The 21207-nt window shown below is 37.5% G+C and overlaps 1 protein-coding gene across 1 annotated transcript in view; it reads right to left on the minus strand.

The window, feature by feature from the left end:
- pug (pug C-1-tetrahydrofolate synthase, cytoplasmic) overlaps positions 1 to 21207 on the minus strand; it is a 329380-nt gene that overhangs the window by 119427 nt on the left and 188746 nt on the right. Inside the window, exon 13 of the mRNA XM_090376599.1 lies at positions 3749 to 3903. Within this exon, the coding sequence (XP_090232725.1) occupies positions 3749 to 3903 (155 nt within the window). The remainder of the gene's footprint in view (positions 1 to 3748; positions 3904 to 21207) is intronic.

Here is a 21207-nt window from a genome sequence, read left to right on the forward strand (position 1 = left end):
TATTTCAGCATAAAGATAGCCACAAGTTTATAAAGAGGGAAAATAACAGAAACACAAGTACATGGAGGATTTGGGATTGGAAGTGATGAGCATTTTGTATTGAGCAAATTAATAATGGTAATTAGAGCCAAAAATAAGAGGTATAAAAAAAAAGCTTCCATCTATCTATGTTCAACTTTATATGACAGATCGTTGCCTTGTCATTCCCATTTTCCAAAGTTCTCGGACCTGGGCATCTTTCAAATTTCTCTTCCTTGTGGCTAAAAGTGTACCTTCCTTCACTGTTTTTCTAGGGCATGGTGTCCTCATCTTCCCTTTCCTTGTATCCACTCATATATTATTTTAGGCCATTTCTCTTCATCCATGTGCAGATGTCTAAACCACCTCAATCTTCTCATTTTCTATTTGTTCAATAATATATTCATCTGTTTGCATATGTCTTCTTATTTCTTTGTTTGTAATCCTCTCTAGCCTCTGATGTAGATAGTCCATCTCTAGGGGGGCCCTAAGCTTCTTTTTGTCACCCTCTTTCAGTGTCCATACCTCACAGCTGTAACAGAAAACCGATTCCACTAAACCGATTCCTTCCTGCATTGATGAATTTGTATGTTAACTTCCTCTTTCACCAATCCTTCCTTAGTTATACTACATCCTAGATATTTTAAAAATTCAAAGGGTTTTAGATGTATAGATTGTGTTCTATATTTTTCTGGATGTTCTGCTGTACTTAGGTACTCAGTTTTTGTAAAATTAATATTGAAGCTCCATTAGTTATATGTTGTGGGAAAAAAAAAAAAAAAGACTTGCAACGAAAAAAAAAGTGAAAAGCTCTCAGATTTGTCAACAACCATTAAATAAAGAAATTATCTTGCTCAAAAATTATATGACATTCTAATGCTAAAATGACTTTAGAAAAATTTAAGAGAACTTCAGTGGTTCTCTTAAGCCGAAAAAGTGTTATGTGGGATTTATATACTCTGAAAACAGGAAATTCAGAATGCTATGGTGGACTCAAGAAGTTAGAGAAAAATGAAAAAATATTATAGTAAAGTTTGGAAAATAAAACTAAGAAATCCTTAATGAAATATAAAGATAAGCTTGGCATATTCATATGCTGTATTCTATGAAGCAGAAGAATAAATTCACCTAACAGCAACTTACATGCCAATATGGATAAAGTCAGCAATTGTGAATTTGAAAAATATATACATAAAACATAACATTTACACATATTTGAAAAATGTTTATCACAAACTTCACTGACAGAAGAAAATTTAAATTTTGTGTAAAACGATAAATGACACATTATTTCTAGAAATCTTGATCATGGCAAGTATGGCTTTCCATATACTGCCTTCTTTTTTCACATTACATATTTTGCATATCTTATATTTTTATAATTAAAAATTTTTTAAATTATTTATTATTCTTCTTTTTCTATATTTCCAGAGTCAACTTTTTTTCACACTTTAAAATAATGTATAGACTACACAGAATAATGTAACACAAACTTCAGGTAAGTGTAATACATATATATATATATATAGATTTTTTTTATAATTAATAACTCTTATACCAGGATGCTTTAGTTTATATAATGTGATTCTGCTAAAAAAATCTTTTATACTAGTAGATAGCCATCCAGAGGCATGAGGCATTTACCACTTTCACTGTTAGAAAGCATCCAATAAAACAGTAATGGGTTGTGCATTTTTTATAGCAGTACAGAAATTCAAAGTAGACTCCTTTGAAGTATCACTGTATACACCACTTCAATTGCTGCAATTAGTGGAAGCATTTCTTATAGGATTCTTTTGGAACTGCTATTTGTTTCTGTGTCACATTCTGAATAATTTCCTCTGTCATTGAAAATCTCTGACCTTTGGAGGGAGCTTTATAAGAAGTTCTTGAATGGAAAGTCAAGTGTGTGCAGAGACATTGTTGTGATGCAAGTGCCAATTCCCTGAAGCCTACTTTTCCAGCCACTTTCTCCAAACAGCTTTCACAATCGCAGTAGAATTGTTTTGTAATATTCCTGGTTCACTCTTTGATCATGCAGGATAAATTCATAATGACAATATCCTGTGAGTCAAAAAACATGATAAGCAGGATCTTCACATTTGACTGAGATTGCCTAGCTTTTTTCTGGGCCTTAGAGAAGCCAGTCTTCCATCAAGAGGACTGACTTTTCTTTTCCGGGTAACCTCCCCCCCCCCCACAAGCTGTGACCAGTAATGATGGAAGAAACAAAGTGTGGTCCTGATATGCAAGGACTTGCTGCTCTCAGCAATTATCAGTGAGGATGCCTTGCATCCTCACTGATAATTGCACTTCGCTGAAATGTATTACATTCCGAAATCTTGATTTAAAATTGACTGATAATCTACAAGGAAAAAACATTTCATTAGCAACTTCACAGATAGTTAAACATCCAAAACTCTTGATTACAAATACGAGTGACTGACTCATTGGTTTTTAAAGCTGAAGGGTGGCCGGAGTGAGGATCATCTTCGGCAGACAAGCAGCCCTCTTTAAACTTTGCGGAACAGTGAAAAGTCTTCAAATGACAGAGCATTTTTTTAAATGCTGTTTCCAACATATGGGTTTCTGTTGCATTTTTCCTAATTTGAAAAAAATTGATGCAAATTTGTTGCAAATTTGTTGCTCAGCAAAATCATTCATTTTAAAATGGGACAAAACACATCAATGCCTCCTACTGAATGCATGCTAATTTGCTCTAATAGCAGATAATGAGCTAATTTGTGCATTACTATGTTTGGATGAGCCACCAAACATGTTGCAACATAACTTTGCAATTTCAGGATACAACTCAGTCCCTGAAATTTTAGATTGTTCCTCATATAATATACATACCAGTGATCAAGTACACTATCCCAGGAGAACAGCCAGCACTTACCATTACAAATGAAACTTGTTCTGGCTTCGATTCTTTTTCATTCAAAGAAGATATTTCTAGAGCAGCAGAAGAAAGGTTTGTTTTTAAATGTTTTTGTGAATTGGAATACTGAGTTCAAGTATGAAGACCGAACCTATAAAAAGACATTGAGCTTCTTGAAAGGGTTCAAAGACGGTTAACTCACTTGGTGAGATCAGCAAAAGTGTGGCTTCCATAAGAGGAAAGACTTTGAATATGTGGGTTGCAGAGCTTGGAAATTAGGCACCGTAGAGGAGACTTGACTGACATGTTTAAGGCTCTGAGCGGCAAAAGTAAAATGAATGAGGGCAAAATTTTCAGTTATAAATGATTCTAGAACTAGGGGCCATAAATTCAAGTTAAGGGGTGAAAAGTTTAGACTGGATTGCAGGAAGTTTTATTTTAGCCAGCGAGTCATAAATTACTGGAATAAGTTACCTACATGGGTGGATGAAGCTGACAGTTTGGGAAAATTCAAAGGTCAGCTGGACCTATGGGAGAAGGGAAATGTAGGTTGTTTATTTCCTTTTATTATTTATTAATCATTTATTTTACCGTATGGTGCAGCATAAGCCTAAGGCTTATGCTGCACCACACAGCTATTGGTAATACTAATATATTCCTTTCCACTCAGTTAGAGAGCTGTTTATCACATAAGAAAAGTATACAATAAGTAACTATTTCATAAGATTTTTTAATATATTTAATGACTTTATATTTTAATACTCATACATTAGTATCAGGTATACTTAGTACATACATTTTTTAAGATCATTAAACTAGGCAGTTGATATTAAAGGGAACTTGACTTACATTGTCAGACTGTGTGGCTTCATGAAAAATGCGTGCGTCAATCTGAGCTGCTAAAAGATTGTTTGCAGCTGTAATGGCATGAATATCACCAGTAAGATGAAGATTAAATTCATCCATTGGAATAACTTGTGAATAACCACCTCCTGCTGCTCCTCCTACATATAAAGCAAACAGTTAATTTTATTAAATAAAAATGAGAATAACATGCCATGATGTTAATTATTATTGTTCAGATCTTGATATACAGTGGATTCCGGTTATTTGGGCCACTGGTTAATCGGGGCTGCCGTTTATTTGGGGCAAATCTTAAAAAACAGAAACCAATTGAGAAAATAGCCAGGGTTTACTTCACTTAATTGGGACAGCATGCTGTTTAATCGGGGCAGGAGACCGCAGCACTGTAGATTATCCTACGATCATCTCCGACGGTACCACGTGGTTCGGTTGAAATTCTGGAGGTCACAACCATAAAACAATAAAAACAATTAGCAGTCACCTGTTTATTGGGCTTTTCTGTTAGTGAAATCTATCATAAACGGACAGTAAACTCGATCTTACTGAATTTGCGATAACACTGACAGCTGGAATTCTGTGGGTTATTATGGTGAAATGTGTTTACACTTCCATGAAATCTTCAATCATATAAAAAAATTAATTTTCAGATCTTCTCTTCATTCCTATTTTTAAAGCTTTGTAACTCGTTATTCCGTTCTCACTTGCACGTATTGTGTTACTTGCAATTTGTGTGTGCTATGTTCTTTGTTATTTGTGTGTGCTATGTTCTTTGTTATAAGTGAGAACGGAATAACGAGTTACAAAGCTTTAAAAATAATCTTTTTACTGTTTTGACTGCTTATCTTTTTACTGTTTTGAATTTTAACCCCTACCCACAAATGTCAGTGAACAGAAATGTGAACTAGTTTGTATGTACATATTACAGTACGTATTAATTATTCTGATTATCACATATATTCTTCCGATTTTCATGTATCACTTAATTTTTTAATTGGTAAGGTAATAAAGAGTAAATTTGTGCTCAATATATCTTTGCTTTTATGGATAATATTCCTCCTATTTGCCTGTAGATAATATTCCTCCTATTTTTGCTAATTAGGATTGCTGTTTAATAGAATTAAAATTCAATTCACAAAAGTGATCACAATGACCGGTGCTTACTGCACATCGTATAGTGAACGGTACTTTACTATGGTGACTCCATTGTAACATGATTTGATTGTACAGTGAACCAATAGTAAAGGGGGGGGGTACATTGTATTTTTAACTATTTACGTGAAACTTCGGATAATTGGGGCAGCCGCTGAATTGGGCCAAAATGCACTAGTCCCGATGTGTCCCAAATAACCAGAATGGACTGTACTAGATAATTATTTTTATAAAGCTTAATGCTTACTAAAATAAAATATTTGATCTTGCAGGAATGATTTGAATTTAGTTGTATCAAACATGCTCCTTTGTCAGAGTGTAATGTCTGAGTTAAAAATGTACTACTACAATTCTTAAGCACCATTTAAATCAGTTTTTCTGTGTAACTAATACAAAGAGATGCATAAACAGTGATGAGTTACGGCATACGTCTCATGCCTCTCTCCAAATCAGCCACACAGAAAATGAACTGAATTCATATGAGTTTCTTATTTAACTTATCTTTAATATTCCATTTGTTTTAAAGGTGGTACTTATGCATATGTCCACCCTGCTATTCCTTGTCTGCAGGACTATGGATTTTTCTCTTTTCTGCGACTTCCTAATATCTTCTTAATTCAGATAGATAGGAAGTCTCTCACAAGGAATATTATCTGTTATTATACTCTTCCTATATTACAAATCACTCAAAATTTTTCAGACTTTCCTTTTTTGGAAGTCAGATGTTATCCAACTTCCTCAACAGAGCATCAGCTTCCTTGATAGCTATATTCATGCCCAGTTGGCTCCCATTTTCCAATTATGCATTCTTAGTTAGTATACATTCTAAAGTTTTTACTACTAATGATAATACTATGCAACAAAAAAGTACAGTAAGTAGTAGTAGTGCCATGTGATGCAAGAAAGCAAATGTATGAGCTTATGCAGCATCAGCCAAAAAAAAAAAAAAAAAATCACACCATTCCCTCCAAATGCCTGTCCAGTTCCTCCTTAAATTTATTCAACCTATCAACTTCCACAACGACAGATGGAAGTTTGTTCCAGCAATTAACCACCCGCTGGCTAAAGGCAAATTTCCGCACATCCAATCTACATCCGTCTTTTCTTAATTTGAATTTATGCCCCCTTAGGTTCGTAATCTGAACAAGTGGAAGGATCCCATCAGAATTCAGCGTACTGAACCCATTCAAGGCCTTACACACCTCAATCAGATCACCGCGCAGGTGCCTAGTCTCCAGTCACTTCAATTTGCAGAACTTAAGCCTCTCTTGATAAGAGGATCCCTTCATTCCCCTCACTAATCTTGTTGCCCTTCTCTGTACACGCTCAAGTAAATCCACATCCTTCCTAAAATGAGGCCTCCAGACTTGTGCGCAGTACTCAAGGCGTGGCCTGACCATTGCCTTATACAGAGGGATAATCACCTCCTTTTCCCTGCTAGCAAAATTCCTATATATCATTGACAAAACCCCATGACCTGCCCTGGCAGCCTGTCTGCATTGCTCAGAAAACTTCATATCTGCCTGCACAATTACTCCCAGGTCTTTTTCATTTTCTACCACCTTAAGTGTAGTACCACACAGTTGGTACGTTTCTCTGGGGTTACTTCTACCCATATGCAGCACTTTGTATTTGTCAAGGTTAAACTTCAGCCCAACACTTCTTAGCCCATCTGCCCAAATTATCTAGATCCTGTTGCAGTAGCACACTGCCATTACTGTCATTAACAACCCTGCCAACCTTTGTATCATCTGCAAACTTCGACACTAAGCCTGATATTCCTTCATCAATATCATTGATAAATATACAAAACAACAGTGGACCCAACACCGAACCCTGTGGGACACCACTAATAACATTAGTCCAAGAAGAGCAGCACCCATTGATTACTATCCTCTGTCTTCTCCCACTTAACCATCCTTTTATCCATTGTAGCAACTTACCCTTAATACCATTTTGCTCCAATTTGTACAATAGTCTTCCATGTGCAACAGTGTCAAAAGCTTTCCTGAAATCCAAATATATGATATCAAAATTATTTTTTGCATCCAGTTCCTTTGTAACCACATCATAATATCCTATCAAATTTGTCAGACAAGACAAATTTGCTGTGTCTGAATTATTGCTGCAGTCTTGTCTAGATGATCCTGCAATGCATCTTTCACCAGCGACTCCATTATTTTACCCGGAACAGAAGTTAAACTAACTGGTCTGTAATTACCCGTGTCACCCTTCGATCCCCGCTTTGTGAATTGGGGATACATTTGCACATCACCAGTCCGTGGGAACCTCCCCTGAATCCAAGGATGCTCTCATAATTATGGCTAACGGTTTGCTTAGTTGCTTTGCCGCCTCCTTTAATATAACTGGATAGATCCCATCCACCCCAGGTGCTTTTCTTACGTTTAACTTCAACAATTTCTCTTCCACTTTGCTCTCAGTTATTACAAAATCATTAAGTATCCTGCTACAATTTGATAACCTTCTGCCATTTTCAAACCTTAATAATTCCTCACGTGTGAATGTAGATGCAAAATATTCATTCAGTTTGGTTGCTATCTGAGCAGGATCATCAACAGTCGAACCATCGATGTCGAGTGGACCAATAAGACCTTCCTTTTAGAGTTTATATAAGTAAAGAAATCCTTGCTGTTTTTCTTAGCATCTTTTGCCAAGGATTTCTCGTAATCTGCCTTCGCCTGCCTAACCTCCTTTGTAACTTGGTTACAGATCAACTTGTAGCTATCATAGGCTTCTGTGTCACGTGTTAATTTGTATGCATCCCATGCATTTTTCTTCTCTGTTACGAGTCTCATTAGTTCATTTGACAACCATTTAGGCCTAAACCTTGAACAATATTTCTTAATAGGTATGAAACTTTTAGTAGCATCCACGATTAATTCCTTGAATGCTTCCCACTTAGAATTTACTGTTGGTAACATCGTCAGTTGATCCCACTGCACAGAATTTAAAAACTGTCGGAGACCACTGTACTCGCCTTTACGGAAGCAAAAACCCTTTCCTTTACCCCTGATGGTAATTAAATCTTTAAGTAAATCCCATGTCAGTACACTGTGATCACTGCCACCTAGTGGTTCCTTTATCTGCAAATTCCTAATACATGAATGATCACTGCTGATAATCAGATCAAGAGTATTACTTTCTCTGGTTGCCTCTCGAACATGCTGCTGCAGAAAACAATCATCCAATAAATCCACAAAAGTCTGACTAGTGTGTGAGTGACCAACCCACAAGTTCCAGTCAATATCTGGGAAGTTGAAATCCCCCATTATAAGATTTTCCGATTTACTAGCCCACTCTATTTCTCTGTACAATTGTTCATTGTACTCATTCGAGTCATTAGGCGTATAACACACTCCTACTCTTATTTTTTCTTTCGCAGTGCTTATGTCACACCAAACTGACTCAACAGTGCACTGTTCATCTATATCAACTGGATGCACTTCTTTTGATTTTATGTTTTTCTTAATTAACAGCATAACACCTCCTCCCTTCCTATCCTTTCTGTACACATTGTACTCCCCAAATTCCAGTTCGGCATTCCTTATATCAGTGTGACACCATGTCTCTGATACTCCAACAATATCTGCCTTTGATGTCTTGACCAACACTTCAAATTCATCAAATTTATTTACTATACTTCTAGCATTTGTATACATGCAAGCATACATGCTCCTACTCCTATTCTTTGTTACCCTAACACATCCCATATACCCACCTGTTCCACGATGACCACCACCCGTCCCTGAAACCCCCAACACCCCACGATCCAGGTTGCTACTTATTCTAATAGAAGTTGTGCAAGAATCACCTTCACCTCTGCCTACAGCTACTGTTAAACTATTAGTCCTTGTATCCCCCCCAAGCTATAAGTTTTCCGACCCACCCAACACTGCCTCGATAGCATCAGCAAATATTCTTGCACCCTTTCTATTTAAGTGTATCCCATCCCTGTAGAAGCAGTCTCTCCTGTTAACAAGTACAGTCCAGGCTGAAAAAAATTCTATCCCTTGAGCCTTGCACAATCTTTCCAGGGCCGAATTGATCGACAAGGCTCTCATCATATACTCCCTCCTATCGTGTCTGGGCAGAATTGCAGACACTTTCAAATTCAACCCTATTTCACGGCTTTTTTTTCAACAGTGACCTGTACTTGTTAAGCAATTCTGCCAGTCTCCTACTCTTGATATCATTAGTGCCGTGTACAACTATATCACCTTTTGTGCCCTTAAAAGATGATATCTGCTCTACAACGTCATCAACCTTTGCCCCTGGCAGACATACCCTGGTCCTGTTCCACCTATCCTTTTTACAAAGCATGTTCCCCGTTTCCCTGACAATAGGGTCACCAACAACTACTAGTTCCTGAGGGACCAGCGCATTCTGCCTTGGGGGTTGCCGCTGTGTTCCGTGATGACCAAGTGCAAGCTCTGGCGTATCTATTAATCCGCATAAGTCATTGACTTATGCGGATTAATAGATACGAGATTGCGCTACTTCTACTTACGACTAGCCACGGCATCCATTAAGTGCCACTTTAAATATAATAGATTGAGTTAGTGTCTGCTAATGTTAATTGATAGTGGTATCAGTGCTTTGTTTTCACCTTAACCACTTAAGTGTAAGTTGTAACTTGTGAGCTTATATTAGTCATAAACAAAATAAATATAAACCCGAAATATATCTGCGAAAAGAAAAAATGGTGAGAATAGTAATCATAGTGATAAGAAGAGGCACATTATAACTATGGAAACTTAAGTCAAAATCACTAAACAACATGAAAACGGCAAAAAATTTGTGGACATTGCACATGTTTATGAACTGAATTAATCGACTGTTAGAACCATTATAAAAGATAAAGTTCAGATTATGCAGCACGTAAAAAGTTCTGTGCCAATGCAATCTATGATCATATCCAAAAGAAGAAGTTTATTAATAGGAGAAATGGAAAAATTGTTGATGATTTGGATAGAAGACATGAAACAACAACGAATGCCAATAAGTCTTATGCTCATACAAGAAAAAGCCTTGAGTCTTTTTGAAGAACTAAAGTGTAAACATGGTGAGAATGTTGCTAGTGAAACATTCATTACCAGCCATAGATGGTTTCAAAGATTTAAGGGCCATGCTAAACTAACAACATCAAAGTTACAGGTGAGGCTGCTAGTGCAGACATAGTAGCAGCTACAAAGTTCCCCAAGGCTGGCAGAAATCATCAAAAACAAGGATTATCTAACACAACAGGTCTTCAATGTAGATGAGACTGGTTTATAATGGAAAAAAATGCCAGATCGTTCTTACATATCGCAAGAAAAAAAAACTATGCCAGGATTTAAGGTATCAAAGGACAGATTAAACCTTCTTTTTGGTGGAAATTCTGCTGGAGGTTGCAAAATAAAATCACTGTTAGTTTACCATAGTGAAACAAGGGCTTTCAAAAATATTTTCAAGGCATCGCTATCTGTTGTGTGGAAGTCCAATCGAAAAGCATGGGTGACACAAGAAATTTTGTCATCCATGCTTTGAAATCATTTTGTGCAAGAAGTTAAAAAATATTGTCAGGAAAACAACCTACCATTTAAGATATTACTGCTGGTTGTTAATGCACCTGGTCACCAAACCAACTACATGTGACTATCATGAAAACATAAAAGTTATATTTTTGCCTGCAAATACAACTTCCCTCATTCAACCCATAGATCAGGGTCTAATACAGACATTCAAAAAGTATTATCTATGAACAACATTTAGACAGGCAGTAAGGGCCACTGAAGGACAGAATGGCAGATTATTGAAGCAATTCTGGAAAGAATTCGATATTTACAAAGCTGTTATAAACATCAATGCTGCCAGGAGTGAAATTACGATATCAAGCATGAATGCCATCTGGAAGAAACTCACTCCCCAGTTTGTTCAGGATGTTTTGGGAAGTGAACAAAATGAAGATGTAATTAGAGAGCTTGTGGAAATGACCAGAACATTGGAATTAAATTTAGAGGAAAATGACTTTATTAAATTGTAAGTCACAGAAAGGAATTAGGCAATGAATATTTAATGGAGCTTGGTGACCATAAATATGAAGACGAGGTTTTGGAGAACGTACAAGAAGTTGAACTATCAAAACGATTTGATACCAAGGAAATGGCAAAATGCTTTAAAATTATCGATGAAGGACTAGCTGGCTTAAAAGCTCAGGATCCAGAAACCGAACAGTTTGAAAAAGTGATTGGGGCAATGCATGACGCAATTGCATGCTACAAACTGATTTACAATGAGAAAAAAAGAGCTACAGACACCATCAAAATCTCCAGAGTCTGAGAACATATTAAACGATTTGTATAGAATGGGTATATTCAGTAAAATTAGATACGTTTTTATATTTATGTATGAGTCGTACATGATAGGATATCGAATAAAGTTTTATTTCCGCAAAGTTTTCATAAATAGAAGTTGATTTGCTTGAATTTTCCTTTCAAATGAATATACAATTAAAAAAAATTGCATTTAAGCACTATTCGACTTACACGTTTTTTCAACTTGCGCAGAAATCACTGGAACGAATTAATCGCGTAAGTCGAGGACTTACTGTATGTTTATATTTAACTGCTTCTTATATATATTTTGTGAGGCTGAATGGTCTTTTTCTGGTGTCAATATTATAGCAACAATCGAAAGTTTTATATTTCTGCAGCATTTATATGTATTATATAAGTACAGGCACTACCCGACTTATATAAATTCAACTTTACGTATGTTTTTGCTGGCCAGAGCAAATTGGGGGGAGGTGACTTTGAATCTCGTAGGATTAAATGGAGGTACTGGGAAAATATCGTAATGTGAACCCAATAACACATATGGAAGACTACTGTACAAACTTGAGCAGAATGGTATTAAGGGTAAGTTGCTACAATGGATAAAAGGATGGTTAAGTGGGAGAAGACAGAGGATAGTAATCAATGGGTGCTGCTCTTCTTGGACTAATGTTATTAGTGGTGTCCCACAGGGTTCGGTGTTGGGTCCACTGTTGTTTTGTATATTTATCAATGATATTGATGAAGGAATATCAGGCTTAGTGTCGAAGTTTGCAGATGATACAAAGGTTGGCAGGGTTGTTAATGACAGTGTGCTACTACAACAGGATCTAGAAAATTTGGGCAGATGGGCTGAGAAGTGAAAACTGAAGTTTAACATTGACAAATGCAAAGTACTGTATAATGGTAGATGTAAACCTAGAGAAACGTACCAACTGTGTGGTACTACACTTAAGGTGGTAGAAAATGAAAAAGACCTGGGAGTAATTGTGCAGTCAGATATGAAGTTTTCTGACCAATGCAGACAGGCTGCCAGGGCAGGTGATGGGGTTTTGTCAATGATAGACAGGAATTTTGCTAGCAGGAAAAAGGAGGTGATTGTCCCTCTGTATAAGGCAATGGTCAGGCCACACCTTGAGTACTGCATACAGGTCTGGAGGCCTCATTTTAGAAAGGATGTAGATTTGCTTGAGCGTGTACAAAGAAGGGCAACAAGATTGGTGAGGGGGAATGAAGGGATCCTCTTACCAAGAAAGGCTAAGTTCTGCAAATTGCGGTGGCTGGAGACTAGGCACCTGCGAGAGGTGATCTGATTGAGGTGTATAAGGCCTTGAATAGGTTGAGCACGCTGAATTCTGATGGGATTCTTCCACTTGTTCAGATTACAAACCTAAGGGGGAATAAATTGAAATTGAGGAAGGACAGATGTAGAATAGATGTGCGGAAATTTGCCTTTAGCCAGCAGGTGGTTAATTGCTGGAACAAACTTCTATCTGTGGAAGTTGATAGGTAAAATAAATTTAAGGAGGAACTGGACAAACATTTAGAGGGAATTGTTTCGTAATTTTTTTTTTTTTGGCTGTGCTGCATAAACTCATACACTTGCTTTCTTGCATCACATGCCAATACTACTACTACTACACATTATTATTAATTTTAATAAATCGAACGTTTACCAAAAAAATAAAAATAAATAAAAAAATAATAATAATCTGTTATTATTATAACCTTGGAAGGAAATTTTGCATAGCTGGGCCGGCTACGCAGTCCGGCCAGAGAATGCACTACACTTTCATTGTTATCATATGTTCCGTTATAGGAATCAATTTCAAATGTCACTGTTACATTTTTCTAAAACACATTTCTGGAGGTCACATCCATAAAACAATATAAACAATTTGCACTTTCCAGTTTATTGGGCTTTTCTGTTAGTGCAATCTAATAATTTCAGTTATCAGTATTGTTGCATTTGCAACAATACTGATAACTGAAATTGTGTGGATTTTTAGGTTATTATGGTGAAATATGTTTCCCCTTCACTGAAATCTTCAATCATATAAAAAACATAAATAAATTTTCAGAATCTTCTCTTCATTCCTATTTACTTATTACAATGATGAAAAAAAGGCAACCAACGGAAAGTGCAAGTGGTGGCAGTGATAGGAAACGAAGCAAAATTGATTTAGAAATGAAAATGATTAATAAAGAAGTATGAAGAAGGACAAAGTTTGACATCTATTGCATGGGAATTACAGCAGCATTGGAGGCAAATTGCTGCTTTGGATAAAGGGATAGTTGAGTGGGAGAAGACAGAGAGTGGTAATCAATGGACGCTGCTCTTCGTGGACTAATGTTATTAGTGGAGTCCCTCAGGGTTCAGTGTTGGGTCCATTGTTGTTTTCTGTATTTATAAATGATATTGATGATGGTATATCAGGCTTAATGTCCAAGTTTGCAGACGATATGAAGGTTGGCAGAGCTGTTAATGACACTAATGACAGTATGCTGCTGCAACAAGATCTAGAAAAGTTGAGCAGATGGGCTGAGAGGCGGCAAATGAAGTTTAACATTGACAAATGTAAAGTACTACATATGGGAAGCAGTAACCCCAGAGTAACGTATCAACTCTGTGCAGTTGCATTCTCTACCACTATCAGTGGTACTACACTGACAGTGGTAGAGAATGAAAAGGACCTGGGGGTAATTGTGCAGGCAGATATGAAGTTTTCTGATACAGTGCAGATGGTCTGCAAGAGTAGCTCATGGTGTCTTGTGAAAGATATACAGGAATTTTTCTAGCAGTGATAAGGAGGTGATTATCCCCTTGTATAAGGCGATGGTCAGGCCACACCTTGAGTATTGTATACAGGTCTGGAGACCTCATTTTAAGAAGGTTGTAGAGCTGTTGGAACGAGTACAGAGATGGACAACAAGATTAGTGAATGGAACAAAGGGTTGCTCTTACGAAGAAAGGCTTAAGTTTTGCAGATTACAGTGCTTGGAGACTAGGCACCTGCGAGGTTGTTGTTGTTTGGTTTTTAGGAGCATTAGCAACTAAGGCCATATTGCTCCGGGATATGCAGTGGTCATTCCCTGACCTTTCCACATCCTCCGTGTTTGGTGGTGACGGGCTCGAACCCCGGTCTAATCAAGAAGCGTGTGCTATGCACTGCTGCTCCTTCCCAACTTGCTATGGAGGTGCCACCTGCGAGGTGATCTAATTGAGGTGTATAAAGCCTTGAATGGTTTGAGCATGCTGAATGCTGATGGGATTCTTTCTCTTGCTCAGAATAATGCCCTCACCTGAGAGGGCATAAATTCAAATTGAGGAAAGACAGTTGTAGGATAGATGTGTGGAAGTTTTCCTTTAGCCAGTGGGTAGTTGATTGGTGGAACAGACTTCCATCTTTTGTTGTGGAAGTTGATAGCCTAAATAAATTTAAAGCCGAGCTGGACAGGTGTTTGGAATGAATGGAGGGGTGAAATCGGAGCTTTCTTTTTGGCTTATGCTGCATAAGCTTGCTTTCTTGCATCGTGTGCCTCTACCAATGCTAATGCTAATTAGGTCTAGCTGCTTCAACAGTGAATACTATTTTAAAGGACATTGAGCGTATAAAAGAACATGTTAAAAGATCAACAGTAATCACAAAACAGCATTCAGGTGCTATATCGAAGATGGAGAAGTTATTAATAATATGGATGGAAAATCGGATTCAGAAGTGAGTGCCCATGAGTCTAATGGCCGTTCAAGCAAAAGCAAGAAATATTTAAGAAGATATTAAGGATAAGTATGGCAAAACCCAAGCCAAGTTTGTGAAAAGCAACAGGTAAAAAAATTTAATAAATAATTTTATTTACATGTTCGTCATACATTCCTTTTCTGCTTCAATCAAATTCAGCGTGCATAATTATGAGTGCTGCATAAGCATTTAGGGAAATTCCGACTAATGTAGAATTCTGCAGAAGGCAACGGTTACATAAGTCAGGGAATGGCTGTATATACGAATACCGTGATATATAAGATCCTTTAGTATTTATATATATATATTTTTTTTTTTTTTTTGGTGCAGTATATTGTGAATACTATATACAATTGAAGCAGGCAAAGCATAACGAAACTGGTGAAAATACCAAGTTTTGCAGTGAATATGGAGACTATTTTTGAATGACTATAGGTGATCTACACTGGTGAGCCAAAACATTACGACCAGCGGGTCATTATGCAAATCGAAGCAACTGCAGGTAAACTACGGCACGTGTGTCGGGGTCGGGACATGGTATAAAAAACACCTGATACTGAGCTCTGTTAATCAGTGTTACTCTTGTTTTTCAGATGGGTAAGTCAGCGGACTTAAGTGAGTTTGACAAATGGCAAATTGTAATGGTCAGACAACTGGGTCATAGCACATCCGAAACAGCATGGCTGTTGAGGTGCTCATGGTCAGCTATGGTTAGTACCTACCGGAAGTGGTCTGAGGAGGAAAAACCCATGAACCACCGGCATGGTGTTGGACGACCAATGGCACATCGATGCTCAAGGTAAACAAAAGCTCTCCCGGATGGTACGTGGCAACAGAAGGGTGACTGTGGCGCAACTCACCAGTAATTGGAATGCTGGTGATGGGAGTAATGTGTCAGAACACAGAGTACATCGAATCCCGCTGAAAATGGGGCTGCATAGCTAAAGGCCACTCCGAGTGCCAATGATAACCACAGTTCATTGGCAACAGCGCCTGCAAGCCTACAATGGGTACACGAGCATTGAAACTGGACCTTGAGTGATTGGAAGAAGTTTGTCTGGTCCGATGAATCACGTTTCCTGTTGCACCATGTGGATGGCCAGGTATGCGTGCATCGTTTACCTGGGGAAGTGATGGCGCCTGGATGCACCGTGGGATGGAAAAAAGTCGGTGGTGGCGGTGTCATGCTTTGGACGATGTTTTGCGGGAATACCCTGGGTCCAGTCAACCATGTGCCAGGCACTCTGACCTCTACCACCTACCTAAACATCATTGCTGACTAGGTACACTCTTTCATGGCAACAGTCTTTCCTCTGGCGATGCTGTCTTTCAGCAGGATAATGCGTCATGCCACACTATCTGGATTGTTCGAGACTGGTTCATGGAACATGAGGAAGCCTTCCAGGTATTGCCCTGGCATCCAAATTCCCCAGACATCAGTCCCATCGAGGATCTGTGGTTTGTGTTGGAACAGCAACTCTGATCTGTAGTGTCTCAACCATGGACCTTACAGGAGTTAAGGGATCTGCTAGTTACGTGTTGTACCAGACACCACAAGATACATTTAGAAATCTTTTAGCATCCATGCCTCACCACATACGAGCTGTTTTGGTTGCATGTGGAGGACCAACATCATATTAGGTAGGTGGTCATAATGTCATGCTTTGGACGATGTTTTTCAGGAATACCCTGGGTCCAGTCATCCATGTGCCAGGCACTCTGACCTCTACCACCTACCTAAACATCATTGCTGACCAGGTACTCTTTCATGGCAATGGTCTTCCCTCTGGCGATGCTGTCTTTCAGCATTTTTTTTGATTATGTTAATCAAAAAAATCTGCCATGTTATTATTATTTATTTTTTTCATACATATCACATAGGCTATCCAATTATTGTATATCGTAGCCGCTGAAGGATATTATGTTTGTTGCTGTATGCTGATTGGAGGAATGAATGAGCAATATGACAGATGAACAGAAGAGAAATGTTCTTGGTTTGTGCTTGAAACCTCTTGATCATTTTTCGCTACCAGTTTGTACCACCATATAGAGTTGAGGGCACAAAGAATCAAATCTGAAATTCAATTTAAATTTATGCTCCTCGTGTGTAGTCTAAGCATGAAGGATTCCACAAGCACTGAGCTTACTCGATCCATTCAAGGCCTTAAACATCTTGATTGAAGCTCCTTGCAGGTGCTTGGTCTCCAGACACCACAATGCAAAACTAAAGCCCTTCCTGGTAAGAGCATTCTTCTGCTCCTCTCGCCAAACTTGTTGCTCTTCTCTGCACCTATTCCAATGGATTCACGTCCTTCCTACAATGGAGCTCACAAACCTGTATGTCATACTCAAGATTTAGCCCAACCCATCCTTTATACAATGAGATAATAAACTCGTTATCCATGCTGACAAAATTCCTGTATATTATTGACAAAATCCACATGAGCAGTCCTAGCAGGCTTGTGTGCATTTCTCAGAGAACTTCGTCTGATTGCACAATAGAAACATATAGCTGGTACTGTATTTGGGGAAATGGACTGAGAAGTGGCAATTAAACTTCAATTGCCACTTCTCAGTTTTTCAGTCCCTGACTAAATTGCCTAGATCTTGTTGCAGTAGCATACCCTAATTACTGTCGTTAACATATTGCCAACTTTTATATCATCAGCAAACTTAGACATTAAGACTGATATGCTTTCATCAATATCATTAATAAATATTAAAAACACCACTGGAGTCCAGCAATGAACCCTGGGAGACTCCCATAAGAACATTAGTCCAAAAGAGCAGTGCCCATAAACCACTCTCTGTCTTCTCCCACTCTACCATCCCTTTATCCATAGCAGTAACTTGCCCTTACTGCCAATTGCTCAAATTTGTATAGCAGTATTTTATGTGCAAAAGAATCAAAAGCTTTTCTGAAATCTGCATGATGTAAATAATTTTTTGCATTTGGTTCCTTTGTTACTGCTTCAGAGTATGCAATCAGATTGGTCAGACAAGCCTGCCACTTAAGAAATCCATGCTGTGACTGCAGTATATCTACATTTTTGACTAGATGGTCTTGAATTACTTTTTTTAACAAATGACAGGCAGTAGAACAGAACTTATTTCTTATAGAATAGATCTGTGCTAACAGATCTGTAATTACTCAAATCAATTTTTCATCTACCTTTGTGAATTGAGGATACATCTGCAACATCTCCAGCCCATAGGGACCTCACTTGAATCCAGAGATGCTCTCATAATCATTGCTAAAGGGTTGGTTTACTTGCTTCTTTTACTGACTTCTTTAATATAAGTGCAAAGATCCCAATCACTCCATGTGCCTTTTTTGTTTAGCTTCAACAATTTCTCCTCCACTTTCCTCTCAGTTATTAAAAAATAATTCAGCTCCCTGCTGGAATTTTAATCACTTATAGTAGCCCATTTCTAAACAATTCCTCTTTTATATAGAGTTCCTCTTTTCAGTTTGTCTGCAACCTGAGCAGAATTATCAACAGTTTTATATATTCATATCTAGTTGATCAATGTGATTCAATGCCCTCCTTCTACTGTTTACATAAGTAGCAAAGTCTTTGCTGCTTTTCTTTGATTTCTTTTCCAGAGACTTTGTGTACTCTGCCTTCATTGAAGACTAGTTTATATCTACTGTAGGCATCTGTATCACCAGATAATTTATACGAATCCCATGCCCTTTTCTTTGCTGCCACGAGTATCATCAGTTCTGACATCCATTTAGGTCTATGCCTTGATTTGTTAGTTGGTATAAAAAGTCCAGTAGCTTCTATGATAACATCCCTGAATATTTCCCATTTAAAATTTGCTCTCAGTAACTTTATCAGTTGGTCCCATTGCACAGAATTTAAAAACTGTCTGAGACTGCTTTGATCACCTTTACAAAAGCAAGTCTTTTCCTGTGCCTTTGACAGTAGTTACATCTTTAAGTAAATTCCACATCAATACATTGTGATCCCTGCCACCTAATGGGTCTTTTATCTGCATATTATTAATGCATGAAGGATCACTGCTGATAATCATATCAAGCACATGAAATCATATGCTTTCTCTTGCCTCTGATTAATGATTGCTGCTGTAGGAAGCAATCATTCAATAAATCCACAAGTCTTGCTAGTTTGCTGATATGTCTGCAATGTCTGCATTTAATGATGTAATCAGTACTTCAAATTTATTTACTACGCTCCTAACATTGGTGTACATACACGTATATATGAAAATGTTTTTACTCTTAGTAACCAGAACACAGCTCATGTATTTGCCTGTTCCACGAGGATCCCCAACAGGTTTTGAAATCCCCGACAACTTGCTTTCCAGGCTGCTGCATGTTCTAATACAAGTAGTGCAACAATCACTTTCACCCTTGCCTACAGCTACTGTTAATCCATTAGTTTGCATATCCCCCAGGCTAGCAGTTTTCCAACCCACCTAATGCTCTTCGATAGCATCAACAAATATTCTTGTACTCCTATTTAAGTGTATTGTTTCCTGTAGAAACAGTCTCTCTCCTGTTAAACAAGCACAGACCACACTGAGAAACAATTCTGTCCCATAAGTCTTGCACAGTCTAACCAAGGTCAAACTGATTGATAAGGATCTTATCATGTACTCTCTCATATCGTGACTCACCAAAATTGTAGAGACATTTTCAATTTCAATCCTAATTCATGATTATTTCTCAACACTGCTCTGCATTTGTTAATTAAATCCTCAGATTTCCTTTTTGTTTCCTTAAAAGATGATAGCTGCTCTACAACATCATCTACTTTAGCCCCTGACAGACATACCCTAATTCTATTCCATCTGTCCTTTTTGCACAATATATTTTCTACTTCCCTGACAATTGAGTTGTCAACTATAGCTACTTTCTGTCAACTAAGGATCTCAGCTGTGGAGGATGTCTTTGTGTTGTCTGATGTAAGAGTATGGGCTCAAGCATTGGGCTGGGCAACTGAGTGCTAATGAGTCCCTCTCTTTTAATCTTTTGAGGGCATCAACCCTATTCTTCAATCCCTCATACAATCCCATCAGAACATCAAGTTTGCATTTAACCTCCTCTTCCTCCTCCTGCAATGAACACACACACACACATAAAGGCATCCCTTATAGTCGTATCATGTCTTCTACAGACAGCTTTCCAAAAGAGCACATGCAGCACACATAACATAATTCTGATTCATAGCAGAATTGCCTTTGGAAGAAACATTCCTGGTACTTTAAGCCCTTTGCTTTGCTGCTCTAGCCAAGGCATAATTTTTTTTCGAAAACAACACATGAAACTATAGAAGAGCTCGAAAAAAATAACACTATGTTAATCTTTCTTATTTAACAGCAGTACAAACTACTTTTATATAGATTACGTTATATACTACTTGATAAAGTCCGATTATTAAAACATGTTTGTATTGCTGTAAATTACACTTTATAGGCCTTTTCTGATACTGATTACACTACTACAAAACTATGTAGAAAAACCTCCAAGTATTGCCAATATCAGTATTATATTGGCAATACTTGGAGGTTTTTCTACATAGTTTTGTAGTAGTGTAATCAGTATCAGAAAAGGCCTAAAAGTATTGTGTGTGTTGTATGTGAGAAGTATTACGTTGGGATCTGTTGTTGTGGTCTGGCTTTTGGCTGCAGGGCCCCTAACGGGACCCCACATTGTGTGTACACACTGCTAGGAGGTGTGTATGGCAATCGTGGGACCTAATTGCCTGAGTTATCAGTGGCAGAGCCTAAAAAAATATATATGTATATATATAGAAAGAGTATGGGGAAACAGTAAGTGGGAAGGTAAAGTATTATAAAGTATTACAAAGTATTACTTTATAATAAAGTATAAAGTAGTTATAAAGTATTACAAAATGTGGGGTGAATATTATGTTGGGAGATATGTGCAGTCAAGTGAAAACAACTGCTTTTATACATTTTTAGTTAATGAATTAATAATTAATGGTAAAAAGATAATCAGCTATTTATTTTTGTTTCTATTAATCACAGAAAAAGAAAATATTCAATTAATTCAAGCCATAAAAATGTAATACACCTATAATATAATGTCCTGCTTTATATGTTAGGGACATTAACCCACAAACTAATTCTGGGCATGTTAACTAACTTGTTCTTTGCTTGTAGCAAAAGTTAATACTCTGTTTTATACAGAAGTTAAACATTGTTAATAAATCTGACATATTATTAATGA

This window comes from Mastigoproctus giganteus, chromosome 6 (assembly GCF_048544385.1).
Source record: "Mastigoproctus giganteus isolate SK-2022 chromosome 6, ASM4854438v1, whole genome shotgun sequence".
Classification (NCBI taxonomy): domain Eukaryota; kingdom Metazoa; phylum Arthropoda; class Arachnida; order Uropygi; family Thelyphonidae; genus Mastigoproctus; species Mastigoproctus giganteus.